Here is a 12891-nt window from a genome sequence, read left to right as displayed (position 1 = left end):
TTGATGGAATCTACTTTTAAATTAGCACGGTCATCTGGCATTATATTTGCTTCAAAGCACTATGCTGATACTTAAGATATACTGTTGCTTTAGTGCTTATATGGAGAGTATACTACCAATGTTTTTCTGTCGTTTACCGATGCAGAAACTGCGAATTGAGCGCTTTAAACAAGGTAGGCTACGTAAACAACAGTAAATTTTTTGTGACGATTCAAAATTAATGTAGAGGAGTTTTTTTTTACCACGTTAAGCCAACATATTTTTTTAAAAATATATAGTGTCTGTTATGGTAATATTTTATAACAAGTTATTTGTTTTCCTAATTATTGACAGGCTCCATTCTTGGTCCTCTACTATTCCTCATATTTATAAATGATCTACCTCAATGTACAATGTTACAGTGATGTTTTACCATTTTTGCAGATGACACAAACATTGTGATTAATGGTCATACATGTGAAGATCTTCAAGGATATGTTAAATGTTCTTACTGATTTAGTGAAATGGTTTAGCTTCAATGGACTCCCGTTGAACTTTAATAAGACTAATTATATTCAGTTCACTGCAACTGCTAAAACGGAGGAGGAATTAACTGTGAAATGTGGAACAGGATCAATAGAAAGAGTTGAATCAACAAAGTTTTTAGGCGTTTTAATTGACTCCAGAGTAAACTGGTCTCATCATATAACAAATCTTCAGAAGAGACTCAGCTAATCGATTTTTGCCCTACGCAATCTCTCAGAGCTGAAACGTACACACAATGAAAGTAGCATACTATGGATATTTCCATTCTCTTATAACGTATGGTATTATATTTTGGAGAAACCAAACACTAGCAAAGAAAATACTCTTGGCCCAGAAATGTGTTATAAGAATAATGAGTGGTGTAGACTCCAGATGTAGTTCTAGAAACCTTTTCCGGAAACCAAAAATTCTTACTGTCATGTCCCAGTACATATTTTCTCTTATGGGGTTCACCAGCAATAATGCTGAGTTTCATAAAAGAAATAGTGAATACCATGGATGTAAAAACTAGACCATGGTGCAAAAGGGCGTGCAGTTCTCTGGTGCAAAAGTTTTTAATGCTCTCCCTCCAGATATTAAAAACAAATTTGATAACCATTCCTCCTTTAGGGAGCATTGGAAGCAGTTTCTACTGGGAAGATCATTTTACAGTTTAGAAGAGTATTTTAGCCACAATGAAAAATCCACCTAGGTCTGCAGACCAGATATTTTGAGTGTGGTACACCATTGTTTAAGTCTGAGCCACGATGTAGGTACCATACCCATGTAACATTCATAGTCATTTTCACTGGTTTTTAATTTGTTTTCACTTTCTATGTGTAATGTTTGGTGTAATCTGTCACTCTTACCACATATGTGTATAGCAAACATGTGGTATTACTTTTGTCTGATTGACTGCTTTAATACTACCTTTGTATTGTTTGTTTACTGACACACTCTATATCCTTGTGAGTTTATCACAGTTGGATCGATGGAGTAATAAATAAACAATATAAATAATAAAACAAAACAAAATAAAATAAAAGTTGCTGTTTGAACTCTTTGTGAACTGAAATTTTTGTAGCATTTGTTCCAAGTTATCACACACTACTTTTTTAAAGTAGTATGCTACTGCCTAAGAAAAGTATTTTGGTTAAAATGGGATATGGTGCAGACAGAACATTAGACCAAACATTTTACACCTAAACAGTCATGGGATCTAAGAAAGAAAAGTGTCAGGAACTTTCTGCTAAGGAAAAGTGTAGTGCTTTATTACAGTGCTGTCACTAGAGTCCTTACACAAATAAATCATAAAAACCAGAGGAATATGAACAAATGTAAACGCCATTATACAGTATTATAAAAACATACCGTAAATTGAAACACTTCAATGTACACACTATACTAACTGAATTTTGTGTTAATTTACTGTCAGTTACTGATTAAGTAGGTGACTCACATTTTGACTTTTTTGTTTGTTACAGTCCCCATTGAGCAGAAGGCATGACATACCCAGCTTCAGAGGACCTAGAAGTCTTTTCCTGAGACGGTGTGAGAATGGCTTTGGGTTCACTCTCAGGCACTTCATTGTCTATCCACCTGAGTCATACACAGTGAGTTGAGTTGCCACATATGAATGACATGTTTTCTTTATAGTTTTTCAAATTGATGTATTTTGGGTTGTGCAATATTTCGAGACAATTCTGTTATTTCAAGACAATTGTGGTTGTGCTTCAAACATTGTCACTGCCCCAAACATCGGCGTCTATTAATAGCTGAAATAGGAAGTTTTTTAAGAACATTTTAAAGCACTGATAGCATGGAAGTAATTGAGGTTTAAAGATTATAAATGGAGATAGAGGCTTGAATACAGTAAGCACGTTCGAGTGGATATAGGTTGTAGTAGTTATTCAGAAATGAAGAGGCTCGCGCAAGATAGACTAACGTGGAGATCGGCCAAACTAGTGTACAGAACCAAAGAGGACAACAGCAATTGTTGAAGATATAGTATTTTCAAAGAAACTATAATTACAAAATTTCCACGGGGCAGAAGTCTTTCTTTTATATTGACAATGTTATGAAAAGGGTAGATTGTTACTGACCCTACAGAGGAGATGTTGAGTCACAGGCAGGTACAACGAAAATACTGCTATAAATTGAAGCTTTCGATTCAAAGGCCTTTTCTATTACAAATAAGGCCTTTTGACTGATAGCTTAATGTAATTTTTTTAAGTGGATGTGGTATAAGCAATTCATTGAAATTTTGGTGTTGGGTGCACCAATTGTCTCTGTTCTCTAGTATGGGTTTCATCTATAGCAATATTGTCTGTTACCTGCTGATAGTGTATTTTTCTCATGCCATTGCACATGACTGACTGATACAATATTCCTGACAGTGATGTGGCTCAGAGATTAAGATGCTGGGCTCATATTTGGGAGGAGAGGGGTCCCACCACCTAAATTTAAGTTTTCTGCAGTTTTTCTATGACACATACATCAAGTACGATGATGATTCCTTTGACTAGATGCCTTTCATGCCCCTTCCGAGGCCAGCCCCGTCTTGTGATTGCTTTATCTCTTATGTCCCTACCAGTAATGGGATGTTACATGCTAACCATTCTTTCTCTTTAAACTTTCCTGCCTGTCATTGTTTTTCAGATTCCATTTTTGGTGTTGTGTTATACTTCTTGTTATGTTAAAAGTTGGGCTAAGTAGAGTGATTGATAGTGGACATGCAAGTACTCATTTTAATGTTTTTAAGACATCGTTTCAGTTTTGAGTGTTGATACAGTTTATAATTTTGTAGGTGCTGCAAGGGGAGAAAAGATTGGGTGTACAGCATGGGCACCATGGCGCTGCTCTTGATGAGCCCATGGACACAATATTTGTGAAGAATGTATATGAGAACAGTCCAGCTCATGCCGCAGGCCTTGCTACAGGTATATGTGCTTTCAGAATTAAATGTGGTTTATTATAGTAATAACAAACAGATTTTGTTTGTCTTCTAATAAGTTTTGTAACTTGTGTTAATATCACTGGAGGGCACAGCCACCACAGTAAATGTAGAATATGCTAAATACAGGAGTGAAACAGTATTAAATGAAGAAATACATAGCTTTCCTGTTGACTCTTTAGTATTTAGAAACACTGACGATGACTAAATCTTCTGAAGATTTTTGATACAGGACCAGGAATAAACTTTGCAGGTAAAAGACCGTCTTTCATATGAACCCAAGTGAATTTATGGATCTACTATACTGCAAGATTTGAAGGTATTACTTACAATCTAGAGGGAATGAGACTGACAACTGGGATGTGTAGGACCAACCAGTGTGTTGATAAGGTGCCACTATGTATGAGGTGCCAATGTCCCATGCTGCTACAGGCATAAAAAATCATTTTTTCCAATTCACCTATGCACCACACCATTGCTTGCAAGCCAGCCGGTGTGGCCTTGCGGTTCTAGGCGCTTCAGTCTGGAACTGCGTGACCGCTACGGTCGCAGGTTCGAATCCTGCCTAGGGCATGGATGTGTGTGATGTCCTTAGGTTAGTTAGGTTTAAGTAGTTCTAGGTTCTAGGGGACTGATGACCACAGATGTTAAGTCCCATAGTGATCAGAGCCATTTGAACCATTGCTTGCAGGCTGTATGAACTGACAGGGTGCAGTGCGGCCGTAAAGGGTTCTGAAGTACCCAAAGAAAGGTACAAGAGAGTGGAGATGATTAAAATCATAATGCTCAACTGCTGAAGCATTCACAACAAAGTCTCAGAATTGGAAACAGTCATAAATAGCACTTCAGCTCATATAACACAATTTATGGGAGGCTTGCCAACAGGGTTGTTGTAATATAATCCAACCCCCTTTCCACCTCCCCCCCCCCCCCCCCCCCCAAAAAAAAAAAAACCATGAGGGTTAAAAAAAATAATAAATAGCACCAAAAAAGAAATAAAAATAAAATACATGTATGTAATTGTGAAAATTTAATGAGTATACAAAATGTTACATAGGCAGTTTTACACAAATTAAAAAGAGCCATCACTTTTATTGAAGATAACCATTTAGTGTCACAAGAATATATTTTATTAACATTGTATTTTAACTTGCAATGTAAGACACACTGTAAATGACATTTACACTTCCAGAAAAATACTATTAACTTGTGTTAGAATTGTAAGAACTATAAAGTACAATTTAGCGTCTTCGGAAACATACAGAAATTTCTTCTGTCTTTTTCTCTCCTGAATCATTTCTTATTTTGACCAAACAAGCCCATAGGTGGAAAAGTGTCTCTCAATGGATGCAATGCTGGCAGAGCAATAAATGAAGCATTTAACTAGAGTAATAAATCACATTGATAAATTTCCTTTTATGCTGTTTTCAGCCCCATTATCTTCCAGTGTTTGTTTGGATGCAACAATGTTACGATTACATCAGAAAACTTACTTGCAGGAAAATAATCAGAATCAGCAATCCTGAAAGACCTAACACTTACAGTCCACCCTGGATGCATCTCTGAGCCAGTTTTCTGCACTTTCTTCTTGTTTAGCAGTTAATCTTTTCCGTCTGAATCTTATACCTTACACTGAAAGGGTTTTGGTGCTAGTTCCTTTTTTTCATTTGAGTCTGCATCATGTTTTCCAAACAGATTGATCCATAGTACTGCAGATTGTGCAGTATTTGTGCTGTCTGCATGAAGAAGGTCCAGGACTCTACAAACCTCTGACAGTCATCAGAGAAGATAAGTGGTGTCTTTCGAATTTATAACATTATCCGAGATTTTAATAATATTACAGGGTCTTTCTCAGAATGCTATGTTACAATTTCTACATATTTCAAATAATTATCAAGAAAGGTGCGTAGAAAATCATGCTGGGAATTCTGTGTAGTAGAATTTGAGAGTCGCTGTAGTGGAATTTGCGAGTTGCTGCATAAGACCATTCGTTTCATCTAACAAACCGTGTAATTGAGGGTGCTTCCCAAAGTGCTTATGAACTTCATCAGTATGCTCTATTACACACATAGGTGTTACTTCTTTGAGTAGATTAAGGTAATGAGCTAAACAACCATATGTTAATAAGTCAGGCAGGTATCCTTTTAAAAACTGTTGCCTTTTTGTAATTTTATTTTCATTATCAATGCAAACAGCAAATACTTCTTTTTGAAAATTGTCTTCATACATTTTAATTTATTTTTTCAAAGACTCTGCACAGAATGGAGCTTTCTTTTGATTGGCTGCACAATCAGTTGCATTTAATAGAAACACTTGTTGGTATATATGGATACTGGTTGCTGTTATGCTCTTTTAGCTAAATTTTTATATTTGTATCAACCTTATCTGCAACTTTATCAAATAATATCCTGCATAATTTGAAGTGTAACTATGTCACAGGGCTTGAGTCATGTTCTTGTATTCTTTACTTGAAACTGCATTGGAGACTACATTGTTAGAATAAAAGAACTTTGCCATCAGTAGATCCTGTTGTTCCTTCTGCTGATGACTAGTTTTAATTACAAAGTTCCCCAAGCTAGTTTGTTTCCTCTTCAGTGGTGCTGAAGTTGAATATTGACTGCCATGAGCTACTGATTGTGTGCCACTGTTACAGCTGCTACGGAATAGCTACAAGGAAAATACATTTCCAGTATAGGACTAAAATTGTTGCACATTTCTAGAGCTGAATCACATATCTATTTCCAGAGGAATTGAAAAGTTGTTTCTCTTAGTGTTCTTTTTGTGATGACTTTTATTCTTCCACTTTTGCCACTGACCTCAACATTGCAGTGCTTGCAAAAATCTTCCTTTTTATCTTTATCATATTTAACCTCTGACCATTCTGCTGCTGCTTTTATTCCAGCCCCAAATGGCATGATGTTAAAAATTTATCTACGAGAAAATAATTTTACTGTCATCTAAAACAAACATAAATCCAAGAAATAACATAACTAATGTGGTTTCTACAACAGTGTGCTTAAACAAAAGATGGTGACGATTGTGTGAGGCTCAGGCTGCCAACACAAGAAAAATTAATTTACCAGTTTTGCCTGTTTAATTTATCAATTTTCCAGTAATAAACTGAGCCAGCCGGCCCACTTTCACCTCATTGTGGGTGGCGGACTGCGTTGAGATCTTGAGCCTCAAGGCGAAGTCTGCATGGGGGGCATAGGCTTCTGCCAAATCCCATGCACTTTGCTAATAGATTCACTGTGATACGTGATGCTGGCGGGAGCCTGAGCCGGATCAGAATGCCCCTTCTGCCAGGATAGTGGCTGCTCCTTCATTAAGGTCCGGACAGGCACGTGGGGATAGGGGTTTGTTAGTTATTGGGAGCTCCAATGTGAGGCGGGTCATGGAGCACCTCAGGAACGTAGAGGCCAGGACAGGGAAGAATTCCAACGTTCACTCGGTGTGCTTGCTGGGGGTCCTAGTCCAGGATGTGGAAGAGGTTCTTCCGGCAGCTCTGGAGTGTGCGGGGTGCAGCCAGCTGCAGATTGTTGCACATGTCAGCACCAACAATGCCAATCGTCGAGGTTCCAAGGATATCCTTGCGTCCTTTCGACAGCTGGCTAAATTGCCGAAGGTGGCCTCCATCTCTTGAGGAGTGGAAGCCAAGCTGACAATCTGCAGCATCGTACCCAGGGTGAACCAGGGTCCTCTGGTTTGGAGTCGAGTGGAGAATCTAAACCAGAGGGTTTTTTTAGATTAGGTTCCTCCCTATGGGAAACAAACTGTTGGACTGAAAAATTACCAGTTCATGACACTGATGTGGGTGTGCCAATAGTAAAAATTTTTAGTTCGCCTAAACAGGTCATTCCAAAGGATTTAAGTATGCTAAATCTCATGTTAGTAAATTGTCGAAGTGTCTGTAGCAAGATCCCCGAGTTACTTTACGAAATAAACAGTAGTAATGCCAATATTGTTGTAGGTATCGATAGCTGGTTGAAACCAGACATAAATAACAGTGAAATTTTGAACTCAGATTGGACAGGGTTTAGGAAGGATAGGACTGATGCTATGGGAGGTGGTGTGTTCATTGCAGTTAAAAGCTGTTAAAACACAGTTGAGATCGATGCTGGGTCAGACTGTGAAATAGTCTGGATAAAGCTGTCAATCAGACAAGGATTGACCATTGTATTAGGATGTTTTTAGAGACCACGAGCATCCGCAACAAATGTCACAGAACGTTTCAGGAGAAGTATTGAGTACATAGGAAATAAATATCCAAATTATCCATTAGTTATAGGTGGAGACTTAAATCTGGCATCCATTGACTTGGAAAATTACACGTTTATCACAAGGGGCAGAAGTTTCTAGGAGCGCTCTCAACATACAACCTTGAGCAATTGGTTAGAAAACCAACTCGAGATGGGAACATATGAGATATCTTGGTGGCAAGCAGATCTCATCTTTTTGAGGAAGTTAATCTAGAAGAAGGTATTAGCGACCATAATGTCTTTGTGGTTTCTATGTCAGTCAAAGCTGCAAAAAAAAAAAAAAAAAAAAAAAAAAGCAGCAGCGTAGAGTTTTCTTGTTTGGGAAAGCAAATAAAAGTGTCATTAATGAATATCTTCATAGTCAGCTCTAAACATTCACTGCGGGACACAAACATATTGAGCATCTTTGGTCATTTTAAACATAGTCACTGCCCTGATGACAAACAGAAATTATGCGAAATGAAAGCAGCTGTCAAAAGGTCAATGAGATATTCTTTTAACAAATTTAAAGCAATATTTTATCTGCAGATTCTAAAAATAATCCCAAAAAATTTTGGTCATACGTAAAATCTATGAACGCTACAAATGATTCGATACCTTCTCTTGCTGACAGTACGGGTAATGTAAAGGATGATGATAAACAGAAGGCCAAAATTCTAAACCTAGCTTTCAAAAACTCATTTACGGTAGAGGACTGCAGCACCAGTTCCCCTTTCAATCATCGAACAAGCACAAGGATGGCTGACATACTGTTCAGTGTATCTGGGATTGTAAAACAGTTAAGATCCTTGACACCAGGAAGGCATCTGGCACAGATGGTATCCCCGTAAGATTTTATGTTAACTATGCTACAAATACAGCACCAGTCTTGTCTATCACTCGTGAAATGGTTGTACGGGAAGATCCACACTTCATCACTACCTCGGAAATGCTGTGTCCCATTGCTCATGCGCCGACTACTACACCACATTAAAACTCACTTAAATCTTGATAACCTGCCATTGTAGCAGCAGTAACCGATCTAACAACTGCACCAGATACTTGTTGTCTTATATAGGCGTTGCTGACCACAATGCCATATTCTGGCTGTTTACAAGACTCTGTATTTGAATATGCATGCCTATACCAGTTTCTCTGGCAATGCCTTCTTCTTAGTTAAAAAACACACACACACACACACACACACACACACACACACAAAAAAAACTGCGTTTAATGTGTCATTGTATTATGTCTGTTAGTTATTATTCAGTGCTGTATTTAGTACAATATTGTGTCGCATGGTTTTCAAATTTCTATATGGCAGGTTTAGAGGAGCAATGTGTCTGCATTAAATTTTGTGTAAAACTTAAGAAAACCTTTACAGAGATACACCAAATGATGCAGAAAGCCAACAGTGATGAATGCTTAAGCCGTACTTGGTGTCACAATTGGTTCACATAGCTTAAAATTTGCCAAACAGAAATAAAAAATGACCATCATCGAGGTCACTGTTTCACATCTTCTAGTGATGCTCATGTCAGGAAAATCAACAAAACTGTGCATGCCAATCGAAGACTGACTGTCAAAGAGATTGCAGGAGAATGTAACATTTCAGTTGGATTATGTCGTGAAATCATGACACAACATCTTGGAATCCATATCTTGGAATCCATTGTGTTACTGCCAAGTTTGTCACACAGCTCATGAGTCAAGATCAGAAAGACCTTTGTCTTGCAATCTGTGAAGAGCTTTTGCGTCACACTGATGAGAACGAGATGTTCCTTAAGAGAATCATTATAACATGAGTCTACAGTTATGATGATAAGACCAAGGTTAAATCTGCATAATGGGCCAGGAAAGGTTCTCGGGGCCCAAAAAGGCTCACCAGGTCAAAGCTGTGCTGATAGATGTCTTTGATTTTCAAGGATTAGTTCATCATGAATTCATGCCACAGGAACAAACTGCTAATCAATGTTACTATTGGGATGTGTTGCGACACCTGCGAGAAAATGTGAGATGGAAATGGATTGGAATGTGGCGAAACAGTTGATGGCTCTTGCATAATGATAACGCATCTGCACATTCATCCCTGTTGGTATATGACTGTTGCACAAATAATGAAATCACTGTGCTGCCTCATCCTCCATACTCTCCAGGCCTGGCCCCTGCAGACTTTTTTTTTTGTTTCCAAAGTTAAAACACTCATTGAAAGGACGATGATTTGCAACAATAGACAAGATAAAAGAAATTTCCTAGATAGCGCTTCATGCAATTGAGGAAGCAGTGTACTACGACTGCTTCTGGAAGTGCAAACGATGTTCAGTTGTGGAGAATAGTGTTTCAAAGGAGACAAGCAAAATAAGTAACGCGTAAACATAGAAAAAATTTTGTGGACAAAGTTCCAGAATTTTTTGACCATACCTCGTATGTTGTCCAACACAGAGTAAGGTCTTGTGGTCGAAAGCTTACTTTTTTAGCAGTCTCTTTGTTGTGCCTGTCTGCAATTCAACTTCTCCGCTATATTGTGAATAGGATTTATCCTTTTCATAATACTGTCATTATTCCATCCTCTACTTCCCATTGTTTAAACATTCAATAATGCAGATTGAGGCCATATCTAAAGGAAGACTTCAGAAACTTTAGGACGTTTTGTAGAATATTTGACCAAGCACTGGATAGATATGTAGCTAATCGAACCATTCATGATGAAAGGAATATATATACCGTCTTTGTAAAGAAGCAACAGCCACTGCACTATAGGCACAAGAGAAAGTATAGGGCTATATATAGAGAGATGCTAAATGAAATGCATTTGATTATCAAATGGGCAGTGCGTGAAACTTTCAACAGGTAATGTGGAAGAGCCTTATCAAAAGATCTCTTTCGAAACCCAAATAAATTCTGCATATATGTAAAATCTATCAGTGGCACAAAAGTCAGTTGTTGATGAATCAAAAACCGAAATTGAGGGTAGCAAAGCAAAAGTTGAAGTACTGAATTACATTTTCATATCTTCCTTTAAAATGGAGGATTTGAGGAGCACTGCCACAGTTTAATTAGTGTCATTGACTTTGAGAAACAGCTAAAACTGCACAGCATAGTGGAATTTGCCCTTTTAACATATTATCTATGTATAAGCCATTTACTTTCCTGTATACTCTAATTTTGATGCAGTAATGTATAACTTTGATCTAGATACAAATTGTTGTGTTTGGATCCATTGCCCATAATTAATGTAATTTTTATATCTGAGGATAGTGTATCCTGTGATTGAATCTGGTATTTACAGTATTGTGCCAGTTGAGAGTTTTCAAAAATATTTAAAAGCTGTAAAATACTGCCATCTTAAAAAAACTGTAATGTTTCATAATTCTTATAAGGGTGTGAAGGGTTTTGTTATGTCCTAATTTGGCTATTTTTGTCTTGCAGGGGATCGCATCATCAGTGTGAATGGTTTGGCAGTGACAGGCTGTAGCTACGCGCAGGTGGTGCAGACTATACAACACAGCGGAAACTTCCTGCACCTGCTTGTCGTGCCTAAGGAAAACGACCTACTGCAGCTGGTTTGTGATTAAAGTGGTTGAATATGAATGCACTGTACTATATCTTTTTTCTTCGATTAGGGAATGACACCCCTCCCCCCTCACACACACACACACACACACACACACACACACACACACACGAGTAGGTTGTGGGGGAGGGAGGGGCATAAAACAGAGGAGGAATCAGACAGCAGAGAAGAAAGTGTGGGTATAGGTTTTACACTGAAACTAATCATGTTATACACTACTTATGTGCAGGCTTTTATATGGATGTGACCAGTATTAGCCGTCCACCCATATGAATAGTCATTGGCCAATATGCTTGATGTCAGTGACTGCTTCACAGCCTGTGCTATTCCTCGACACCACCCTTGCCTCCCCCCCTCCCCCATCTGCCTGATTTCAAGAAAAGATTCTTATTTGATTTGCGTACATGGGAATCGCTCTTGTAACCCATCCTTTTATCCCACAGTCCTGACACCAATCTCAACAAGGTCGTGTCCCGACCCATCTCCACTCTGATCGCCATGTTACGCTACAGTCAGATTCACGAGTGATTGCCGTTTGCACAGGTGTAGGCACAGGCCCGACTCACGTAGTCGTTGGTTCCAAGTGACAGTTGTATGTTGCGCATACACATCTTTGCATTTGAAGAAAGCGGGTTTCCTGCCAATTATATCTCTTGGTTGCTTGTGTAGAATTTGTCATTTACCACATCATTTGGCGATGACAGATTGCAACAAATGGAATAAAAATTCACTAAATACATCGCTACAGTTATGTTTAATGCTCACATTGGCTATGAAATTCACAGCAGGGCACTCAGCACACTACTGAACATTCGTTGGCTGTCGGAGAATGCATGACCTACATTTGCAGAACAAGCATAAACCTGACCGCTGTCTTTGAAGATTCCAATTATCTCCAAATATGCTTCACCATCATCATTCTACAGTCTCGTTGTCCTTACAGGAATCCCCCCCTCTCCCTCCATGTCTAGGGAGATGGGAGGGGGAGAGGGCAGGCAAATTTCTTCTCTTTGTGTTCCGCACCCCCCCAAATGCATTAAAGAAGTACATTTTTACAACTTGCTAAAAGGCGCTGCATCACCTGCCTTCTAGCGTGACATGTCGTAACATCCCTGCCATTATACACTTGTTATTCGCTGTATCGTGGGTCTCTCCTTTCTCTGTTGTCCTAAATCAGGATAGAGTGTGGACCAGGAAATTGAATTTAACTTTCTTACACATAGGCTGTTATTGATTATAGACATTTATTCTTACTGATAGCCATCTCGTGTATAATCATATTTCAGAGGACACTATATGCCGCAGCCTTTAACTGAACAATCTGGTCATCACTTATTCTAACAACTTACTAGTGCTGTTGCTCTCTAGGCTTACATGCACAAATCGGGGTTTGGATCATCTGTGAGAACAGCAGCTTTATAAGGTGCAGTGTCCAAAGTGCGCAAATACAAGATAGTTCTGTCCTTTGTATTGGCAATGTTTTTATTATCAGATGCCCAGTGGATGATTGGTATCATTTTTTCATTCAAGCAATTTATTGTGCTCACTTGCAGTCCACACACAAAAACAGTAAATTAAAAAATACCCAGGCATTAGTAGTCTTATGAATCTGTCTTTCA

General features: G+C 38.4%; 1 protein-coding gene across 1 annotated transcript in view; it reads left to right on the top strand.

Moving 5' to 3' along the window:
• Positions 1–12891, top strand: part of LOC124790080 — a gene marked incomplete at its 5' end in the record, with an annotated part of 634243 nt that overhangs the window by 493991 nt on the left and 127361 nt on the right. The window contains 3 exons of the mRNA XM_047257646.1: positions 1989–2117; positions 3311–3443; positions 11128–11261. Coding sequence (XP_047113602.1) covers positions 1989–2117; positions 3311–3443; positions 11128–11261 — 396 coding nt within the window. The remainder of the gene's footprint in view (positions 1–1988; positions 2118–3310; positions 3444–11127; positions 11262–12891) is intronic.

Source organism: Schistocerca piceifrons, chromosome 3 (genome assembly GCF_021461385.2).
Source record: "Schistocerca piceifrons isolate TAMUIC-IGC-003096 chromosome 3, iqSchPice1.1, whole genome shotgun sequence".
NCBI lineage: Eukaryota > Metazoa > Arthropoda > Insecta > Orthoptera > Acrididae > Schistocerca > Schistocerca piceifrons.
The sequence above is the reverse complement of the archived record's forward strand: the minus strand, read 5'-3'. Positions and strand labels throughout refer to the sequence as shown.